This window comes from Thalia democratica, chromosome 2 (genome assembly GCF_965202585.1).
Source record: "Thalia democratica chromosome 2, ktThaDemo2.hap1.1, whole genome shotgun sequence".
Taxonomy (NCBI): domain Eukaryota; kingdom Metazoa; phylum Chordata; class Thaliacea; order Salpida; family Salpidae; genus Thalia; species Thalia democratica.
The window spans coordinates 28,860,807-28,871,712 of record NC_139166.1 but is presented as its reverse complement, the minus strand read 5'-3'; the positions used below and the strand labels follow the sequence as shown (position 1 = coordinate 28,871,712).

At 24.0% G+C, this 10,906-nt stretch overlaps 1 protein-coding gene across 1 annotated transcript; it reads right to left on the bottom strand.

The window, feature by feature from the left end:
* Nucleotides 1-215: 215 nt before the first annotated feature.
* LOC145829328 (gap junction delta-2 protein-like) lies at nucleotides 216-7,786 on the bottom strand. Its single transcript, XM_082937093.1, has 8 exons — nucleotides 7,638-7,786; nucleotides 7,269-7,397; nucleotides 6,591-6,727; nucleotides 3,071-3,202; nucleotides 2,428-2,608; nucleotides 1,638-1,776; nucleotides 1,216-1,481; nucleotides 216-982 (listed from the first exon to the last, which is right to left on the bottom strand). The coding sequence occupies exons 1-8, from the start codon at nucleotides 7,730-7,732 to the stop codon at nucleotides 835-837; spliced, it is 1,227 nt and encodes a 408-aa protein (XP_082793219.1). The 5' UTR covers nucleotides 7,733-7,786; the 3' UTR covers nucleotides 216-834.
* Between the last annotated feature and the right edge of the window lie 3,120 nt (nucleotides 7,787-10,906).

Below are 10,906 nucleotides of genomic sequence, written 5' to 3'. Positions count from 1 at the left end.
TTTATTAAAATAAAAGTTTTAATGCATCTTTAAACAAAAATCTACTTTATCTTTAAAAGAGTTAAGAGCTCGTTAAATAAGTATAGTTCGTTTTCTTAACACGTAGTACTAAACAACATAACAAAAAATAGTTTCAAAATTTATTTCATTATATAAAAAAAGTCAAATGTATGTCTTTATAGGTTTTAAAAACTTCATATATTAACAATTAGTAAAACTAACTTTTAAAGTTAAAGCTGTTCTATGTAGAGCAAGCATTGTGTAAAATTCAGAAACAAAATGATGTTATTAAAGTCATTGAAACAAACTAAACAGCTTTAACAGTTGACTAAACATAAAAATTTTAATACACTGTACAATTTTTAATAGTATTCAAATAAAGACGACTTTTTCTAAATTACGTAGTATTTTATAAAAATAAATAGTAAATTGTAAATACGTATTCAATCAGTGACTAATTACAATACAAGCAAAATTAAAACTTAAAAAAAAACTTTTAAAACAATAAACGTTTTATTTTCTTTTTTAACAATATATACAACAAAGGCCTTGAAAGTTGGCACCAGAATAAAAATAAAATATTTATATATACACGACAGTGTCATAGCATGGGAAATGTAGTAAAAAAAAGGAAGACAAAAATTAACATAATAAGCAGTATAGTTTCATATTTTACAAAAGTAATTTCATCTATCAATATCTTTGTTTCTATCAGAAAAACGTTATAAAGTATTTTAAAATAGTAACAAATCTTCTAACTGTTGTGCTTTAAATTGTGCCTAAAAACTTTCATAAACTAAAACTTATACGTAGTTTTAATCATTAGATACAAAGTTAATAGTGGTATCCAGCGTGATTTGATTGAATCACCTCGTTTCTCGATCCACCAACTTGGTTGTCCCTCACAAGCGGATATGGACCAAGGTCGGGGAATGTGTTGAGTCCAACAACTCTTCGGTGAAAGTTTGCAGGATTACGTCGACTGTTTTAAATGTTTATTTACAGTTATTTAATTGACGAAATTGAAACGTAAACTTTAAGAATACCTTTTTTTATTTATATATAAAATAAAGTTTTTTATTATATCGTTATATAATAGTAATCAAATACTAAATCAATGCTCGTAAAAACCGAATAAAATAACCATTAAAATTATAAGTGTTAGTACAAATTTTTCTAATAAATGAATAAGAATGTAAATCAAAAACTACAAACTTTTGGTCAACGACTCTCTGTAGAGGCATATCAGTCATTCCATTTTCATCGTCACCGCCTTTTCTGTTTCTCTTCTTCACATAATTGTACACCAGCGACAAGATCTCAAATAGAGAGAGCACGCAAGATATGATGGCGAAGACGTACATGAACAGAAGCAGATAAGTTTTTTCGATGTACCTCGACGGATAGCACCTGATCACTTTAGTGCAGGGAGGTCCTTCACAATCGTGGAACCATTGGACGTCCAGACCGTACATTTTGTGCTGTTTTGTAGCTATTATTTTATACTTGCAAAGTGCAATGGTATTTTTTTAAATTACTTCTCTTTGTGTTGGTAGTAACGACAACTTAGATAAACTATACTATTAATGAAAGTTATTAGGAAAGTTTGGCCATAACTAAAAATTATCGCAACTAACTTGAAACCAAATAAGCACAGCTTCAAATACTAATCTTAAAACTGCTTGTATAAAATAGGCTCTGTTGATGGATCTTGTTTGATAAATATCATCGCTACCATCTGCGTGATATACCGTCTTTGTTTTGAATTTTTTCGTACTAAAAAAATTAATTATATATTCACAAATAATACAAAAAAAATTTATTTTTTGTTATAGTGAAAGTTGTATAGTTTTACTTCAAGGTTTCCCTAACTTTTTTTTTTAAATGCCCACTTTGAAGTAATTGAAAAAGCTACAGCCCCCTATCTCAAAAAACTAGTGTTATTTACGCGTAAGACTTTTATTTTTGCTCTTCATCATCAACTCCAGAAAATCTAGTGTAAGTTTCAAATTATAGCTCCTTTACTAATTACTATTATAGCCCTTTTGGCCCCTTTGCAGATTTTGGCCCCCTAAATTTATGAAATGGCCCACTTTGGGAAACCCTGTTTTATGAACTGTTATAAAAGTCAAAAGATAAAAAGTTTTTTGATTTTATTTTTAATATAAAACATTATACTATTCACATATTTTTTATCAAATTTTAACCTTTTATCTGTATACAATGAAATAACATAGAAAAAACTATAATTATGTTGTTTAAAACATACTTAATACATACACAATTTACTTCATTGGATAATTTATTAATATAAAAAAATCTATGCACTACGTAAAGTTTATTTTCAATAGTTTTATCTAAACAAGCTTATAAAAATGAAAGGTATAAAAAAAGACTTTTTTTTAATTAAACAGCTTTTAATACCACCTTTCTACTTCGTCGATACTTTCACTTTTTTTCTTTTTGCCACTGCGCTCATCTGAAGTTGTAGCTGAGTCAGTTGAAGTTGTATCTGTTGTACTTGAAATCAACAGCTTGTCCTTACTCGGTCTCAATAACTTGCCATTTTTTACCAAGAGTAGATCAGCCTTTAATGGGTCTTGGTTATCTAGAAAAATCATTTAAAGTGTTAGTCAAGGTTTATAAACTTTTAAAACAAGGTTAACTGTAGTTTCGTAGACTAAAATGTACTTAAAACTGTCATTTTTAGTCTATGTATTGTTTTACATATGTGTAAAAAGTTTGTTTAAAGACAAAAAATATATTTGAACTGATGATATAATATTTTATTGATTTTTTTAAAGGTATTTGTTTAATGAAACTCAAGTTATATTTTCTGTCTTTTTTGTATAACAAATTTCAACACTTATAATATTTAGTTATGCAACTAGTATAAGGTAAAAAGTGTAAAATAGATATTTTATAATATTTTATGCAAACCTTACAGTTATTTTAAAAAAAACTAAACCTCTATACTTTTAGAATGTTTAGTTCTTGAATCTATATTCTAATTATAACTGATATTTTACTCATTCTGGTTACTTAATGTTTAAACAAAAATAGAACCAACTGGGATGGGGGATGACGTCATTGTATCGGGGGAGTTCCCTCCCATCGTCGTATTCATGCTGCATATATTTCAACCTCCTCTCTCTCCTCCTTCTTTTCCTCTTTTTACGCCTCCTTCGCTTGTACCTTGAATCTGATTTGTTTTATTTAAAAAAGTGGTTAAACTGTTTTTTTCATTGTAGTAACTTTTGAGTTATTTTTTTTGCTGTGAAAGATTTTTTTATAAAGTTTGTACTACTTTTAAGCTTTCTCTTTCAATTTACTATACTATCCGTTGCCAAAAATACAGTTGTTTTGTAGATTTTCTGTGCAATGCATAATGATTTTTTAGAATATATGAATATATACATATAGTTTATTGCACGACAAAAAATATGCTCAAAATATTTGGTCGTAGGACCCAGTGCACGAAAAAACCTTTCGGTTATAGAGTCGCACACAACAGATACCTTTTAACGTCTTGTCTATGAATAAGTTTTTACTACATAGCCATTGTAATTACTTAAAAGAGAAAGCTTTCATTATAACTTTAACGTAAGTCGTTAAATATTATTGTATAGAATCATTAAAGATATCGAATGATCAAGAAAAAATGTTTTTATTACTAGTAGTTATAACAGTACCATATATTTCAAAGAAAATATTTTTCACGCAACTTAAAAACTTGTTTAATAATAAACTTTTGTCAAGTATTTTCGACAATGAAGTTCATTTTAAAACAATGTGTATGATTGTATTTAAAACGCATTCTGATTGACATTCAAAATACCGAAATTTCATTTTAATACGATTATGTTTAATATATCTTATATACGTGACTTTATAATTAAAACTATTTTAAAACCTAAACATTGCGTGCATATTAAAACCAAAAAAAAAAGTTCAATTTCAAATAGCCTACTTAACAGCTTTGGAAAACAACTTATTTTAATACTACTAAATAACTTTAATGTTATAAATAAACAATATTTTCTATAAAAACAAGTTAAAAATTTTCAAAGCATGACTTATAAAAATACCGTTGGTATGAACTATAATTTTTTCTAAGTTGATGGTATTTTTATTGTATTTTACTTTATTTTCTAATAAAATTAGTTCTAAAAAGATTGGTTTTTTTTCAAATATTAGTTTTATTAAGATATTTTTCGACAGGAATTGTTGTATTAAAACTATTGCAATGAAAAAATGTTTAATTATTTTTTTAAGATATATAAAAAAAAAAAATGTATTTAATTTTAAAATACATAATGCAAAAAAAAAGCCAAAAAAAATATATAGAGCAGTTTTTAGTTTCTTATTTATTAAATTAGTAATAATTTTGTTAAAATTTATAAAAGCTTACTTTATAAAAACGTATATACATCAAATTTAGATAGGCTTTAAAGTGTTTAATATTCTTCTTGTATCCTTTGTTTTTTATCTTTTTTTAATAGTGTAAACTTTTTTGTTAAACCAAATACATTTATAGTAGTTTATATTAAATAAAACATTTTTTTAATGAACACCACCTAAAACAGAAATGTATACCCTTTAATTTTAGTAAAATTATTAGTATTTATCTTTTTAAGAGTCACAACATTTTTAACAGTTAGTAGTTTTCTTAAAATTTTCTTACAAAAACTTGAGCGTAAAATTTGTTTCAAACTACTTCGTCTTTAATTACAGTATTCTAAAAACATTTAATTTACTCAATTATAACCTATAGTTATACATCAGTTAATAACGCTTTATATAAAAACATTTAAGATAGCATTTTGTATATTTTTAGCTTTTCCAGTTTTTTAAAACTGCTTTTTATGAAACTGTTGTTACTTAACTAAAATATTAAAATTCATATTACACAAAAGTAAAAAACGTACTTATAGAGCAGTCAGGTGTAAGTACAACAACATATAAGCTTGATTTTATAAACTTTGTACAAATATTTAGTCAAAACTGGTCAATTTCAACACAAAAACATTAAAGTATCTTTAAAAATTCTAATTAAATCTAAATTTACGAACAATTTATAAAAATTAAAACATACAGTTTAATACAGAATTACAAAATATATTAAAAAAGTTGTATGTTTAAACAAAGCAAAATTTTAAATTGATAGCTAGAAAATTTTGTAATTAATTGCTTTTTAAATAAGTAATTCTAAGACAACACGAAAGAAAAATTAGAGTAATTATAAAAAGTTCATAGACTCAAACATCACTTAAAAATATATACTTCTAATAAGACCAAATAGTTTTCTATAAAAGTTCAGAACATTAAGAAAACAACTAATGGAACAAATTTTTCAATATTTTTTAGAATAATAAACTTTTTCTAGCATTTGAATATTTATATCAACCTTATAAGCTATAAGTTCTATCAGTGTTTTAAGTTAAAGTTGATAGAAAAAAAAACATAATACTCGTTTAAAATGAAGAACATTTTTATAGACTATTTATTTGTTTTGATTAACTTTTTCCAGCTCAAATTTTCTATCCTATAAAACCTCGCTGTTCTTCAATACTTTAAACTAGTCTAATTAGAAAGTTTAAATCGATAACAAACTATTGAAATAATTATCTCAAATCTTAAAACAAAACACTTAGAAAAAACTTTTGTGTAATAGAACATTTTGTATTCTTTTCTACTTTTTTAATTAAACTATATTGTTTAAACTATCACAAGCTTTTTAATTTTATCTTTTAAAAGAAGAGTATCAGCTTGATAAACATCCTTTATTTCAAACAGAAACACTTTTTAAAAGCAAGTTAAATTTTTACCTTATAACCTTAAAATATTTTGCATTTACTGTGCTCAAAATATAGCTTAAAGTTTTAATAAAACTAACAAGCTTTAAGCAAGTTTAGTAAAAATTATCAAAAGGTTTTAAAAAGTTATTTATATATTTTTTGTAATCTGAATTATTTTTGATAATCAGTAAATAATGTATTATACTATAAGAATGTATTTATCTTAGAAATATTTAAATTTAGAATTAAAACAACTAATTATTATCATATATGCTGTAATTTTATTGGAATGGAAGTTTCTTACACATTTTTTTTTTAAGTTTTACACAATACAAACCTTTAATTAAAATTATTAGAGTCTTTCAAGCGTACAAAATTAAAAACAAAATTAGAAGAAATGAAACCTTATCACGTACATTTATTTATAATTAAAACAAATGGTTTTATTTCTTTAAAAAGAATACTAAAAGTTTAAAACTTTTTAATACATTTTTCACGTATAAACTTTATTAAACAAATAAAAAGTGGTTTTCAAACATTCTCTGTTTTAAATCTAAGTTTTGACATTTATAACTTTCTTTCAACTTTAGTTTTCAAGACTAATATATATATATATAGTTGAAAAGGTTTTCAGTGTACAAGAATGAATTCTCAGGTAAGTATTTTATACTAGTGAAAATAATTATTGAACTTATGTCAAAAAGTTATAAAAAAATTAAACAGATTAATTAATCCATAACTTTTAGTATTTTATTTTCCTAATAGTTCATTTATTAGAATATAAATACTTACAGTCTTCAGAAGTGAGAGTTTGCTCTGGCGGCTGGTCTCCTTGATCCTGTATGGGAAGAAGAGTTATCTTATGGAGAGCATAAACAATGAAGATCATCGATGGAGTTCCTACTAGCAGCAGTTGAAGAGCGAAAAATCTAAAAAATATTACTAACATTTAGACTAAAATTACATGCTAAAACTAAAGTTTGAAAGTATCTTTTTAGTATTAAAAATTTAAAAATTTTCGTGTATGCACTATAATAACTAGAAAACTTTTTTTTATATTTTACATTAGTTCTTACCTAAATATAATTATTTTAATATCTTAATGTCAAAAGCTTTGTTTAGTTTTAATAATTTTAGTTAGACTCTAACTCTAACAAATACTATAAAAAACGCAATTAAAATGGCAGTGTTAAATTAACCGAGAGTTAGTTGGTATGTTAAATTTTATAAATTTTATTTTATCAGTTATTTTTTTAAGTTTTAAAAGATAGATTAATTGAAAACCTAAACTGAAATTTCAAAAAGGTCATGTATATATTTACAAGTTGTCATGGGTGTTAAACTAACAACATTTTTTATTTCTTTTTTTTTAGTCGTTTATTAAACACGATCACCTTTAAAAAAAGAAGTCATTTAAAATTACCAAATATTGCAATAGATTTTTAACTGAGTAATTTTACTAAATCCAACCTGATTTGTGACAGAGGAGTAAATTGTGAAAAGCAATATTGTTTGCAACCTGGATCGTTTGTGTTACACTCAAATTCAGCTTGTTCATCATCGTATATTGTGTCGCCTACACTTGTTACTATTATCAACCTGTTTGTATACATTTTTTGTTTTTGAAAATTTGAAATATTTTAAGCTGTGGTCGAAAGTAATTTTAAATTTTGAAACTACACCCTTCAGGTTTGAAAACAGTTTTTAATTAACTCGCGAATATAGTTAAAAAACATAGTTCTTATATATATATATATATATATATATATATTACTACAAAAAAGAAAGTTGTAAAATATGTTAAAGAAAACAAATTAGCTAGCACTAAAGTATACTAACCTAAAAATGAATATAAAGACAATCCATACTTTACCAGCAAAGGGTGAGTAGTTAGCAACTTTTTCTAGTAGTTTTTCGTAAATATGCCACCCCATAGGATGAACTTGTGTTTATTTTAAAATTTATAAGTGCTAAAGCTTAAGAATAAGGTATCTGCAAAAAATAACAATGCTGTTCGATCATTCATTTTTTAGTTATAAGTTATATTTAAAAAAAAGCATTTCTGTTTTTTATGTCTAAAATAGACTAACAAAATACCTAATTTAGAACAATTTGTTAACTATTACTATTACTTCTTTTAAAAACATATTTACTTTTAATACTGGTTAATATATTAATTCAATGTATAAAAGTATAGTTATAAAAGTTTTAAAAACCAGTAGTCTTGCACTTAATTTTTTCGTAGTGTCTACAAGTATACAAAAATTGATCTGAAATAAATTCACGCAAAACCTTCTGAAATGGCTTTCTTATGTTTTTTTTTCTCTTAACCTTAGTCAATTTCTCTCATTTAATAGCCTAAGGTAAATTTTTTCCATTTCTTTCAAAATATTTAACTAGATTAGAAACCTTTAAATTTATCCTGATTACAAAAAAAAATTAATTCCATTTTCGATTAGGTAGACTTTTAATAGTTTAATTACAAAACTAAGTAAATTTTCCCTCAAATTACGTTAAATGCTACGTATTCAATTCCGTTCTTGAAATTAGAATTAATATTTAATTTTAGACTATAAAGTTATTTAACTACTTCTTTACAAATTTTTGACACAATAAAGCAGTTTTATCTATTTATTTTATTGTATAAGCTAACAGGCATGTTATCACTAACTATATTTTAAAAAGATTTTATTTGTAGTAATTCAAAAAAAAATTGCAATTAATTTATTAAAATATCTAAGGACTGATGATCGTTTAGAATAACTTTTCATATTAGATTATATCTAACAAAGATTCAAAAAAAAATTGTACCAACATAACTTTTCTTTTCAAAAATAGTAAACCAAATAAAAAAACTAGAAACTCTATACAATAATATTTACTTTATATTTTGATCGGTATCGTATTTCAATAAAATATTTAGTGCTAAACTATATTATAATCTTGTTTGGTCGTTACAAATTTTTTGCTACCATAACTTTAAAACTCAATGTAGAATTTTGAATGTTTTTTTAAGTTTAATGATAATTGTATTTGCTTGTACAAAACGCAATTATCATTATGAGTTTTTGATTGTCTTAAAAATTCCATACATACTAAAATTAGCGAGTTTTTATTTATAAAAACATAAAACTTAAGCTAACGAGCCGTAGAACAAATAGGAAAAGTCTAGTAAAAAGAATTATACTTTGGTTCAACAAATGTGTAAAAGTGTTTTAAATTGTTTAAGAATAATAAATAGTTTAAATTACTTTTTACGTACACTACCAAAATTATTAGTTATTATGAATTATTATTTCAAACACTTTAGGTGCTAAATATTAACTTCCTTTTAGAAGCTTTTTAAGTTAACGCTACTTGAAGCTTTAAGTACAGCATTTGAAAGTTCACAAAATATTTCTAAATCAATTTAATCAGTTTTTGAAAAGAAATTAGTTGTTTAGAATTTTAAACTTGTCATATAGTATTATAGTGTATGACATATACCGTATACCTTTTTGAAAATTTGAACAATTATATGATTAAACTTCTTTTTCAAAAAACTTATATTTATAAATATATTCAGTTTTTACATACTAATAATACACAGTTATAAACATATATATAAAGCAGGTATCTAAACTGTATGCTACGTAGTTAAACTTCTTCACTGGTATTTTTTTAAGAAAAATAGAATGTTTAAAGTTACCAATATCCGAAACCAAAAAATATACAATTGTTTTTAGTTTAGATAAATATCATAACAATGTATAAGATTAAAAACAATTAGTTTACTTAAAGTCTACTTAATCAAGCTATTTCTGAAGTAATTTTTGAAATATCCAAAACTAACTACAGTGTACTACTTTTTAAATGTGATATATGATGCAAAGCAATGTCGTTTAAATTCTGAACATTAAGCTATCAAAAGATTTACTGCTTGATGTAACAAACACATTAGGAATAACCATTTACAAATCTTTATACTTACGAACTTAAGAAAAGCATTTATTTTGTTAATAAAACAGATATTTTTATCTAAATGTAATCTATGAAACATAAAATTATTATAAAAATGTAATGTCTTTTATTTTTTAGTTATTCGTTTATGTAATATTAAGAAAGATTTCAAGCTAACAATTTACGATCGAAAGCTATAAATAATCAAACAACTTACGGTTTTAAAAATTATTTTAAACGCTGTATTGAAAAGTTAAAAAATTATTGTTTAAAACACTAAAAACTTTTGTAGTGTTTTCTTAAAGTTAAGTTTTCGAAATGTCATTAAGTCACAATAAGACTTTAACAAGTGATAAATACTTACTGGCTCGTAAGAATTCATTAAGCATGAATTAAATTATGATGCTTCACCTAACCTCAACTATATTAGCTTTGCTTTAAAATGATAAACATACTATTTTAGTCGCAAGACTAGTTTTGGCAAAAAAAAAAACAAAGTTAAAATATTATTCTTTTTTATTTTTCTGATAAACTTAATTTTATTTAATAGAAATGCAATTAGTGCATAGTAAAACATTTTTTACTACTATTGCTTGTTATAAACCTAAAATGTACTAAATCCTAATAGCTTCGTTTTAATGGAACAAACTTTATACATAAAAGTTAGTTTTTATCTTTAAATATATAATAAATTTAAAACTAAAACACAGTAAATTTTTCGTTAACAAAAAAAACTATTTAGATATATTTTGTTAGTACTGAACAACCTTTATTTTTTGTCTTAAAATGCGCATTCGAAGAATTCTCAAATGATAAATCAAGTAAATTGAAAATAGCAAGAAATGGTCGATTCTGATGACAAACGAATTTACGTTAAATGCACAGCAAATTAAATTACAATGCAATATGTTTGCCACCTTTTTCTTCAACAAAAAATCTTTAAATATCCAATTTGACTAAAATGTTAACATTAAATTTTAGGCTAAATACTATATTTTTCATTAATAAGTAATTTTAGTTATCAAAATAAAATAGCTGAATTTAAGTTTTTATTTAACCGATCAAGTTTGAAAACCAGTTTTTAAGTATAAAAGGTTCAAAAACTTAAAACTATTTTTATATTCAATTTGAAACAAAACAGATTCATAAAGTAAGTTACATGTATTATA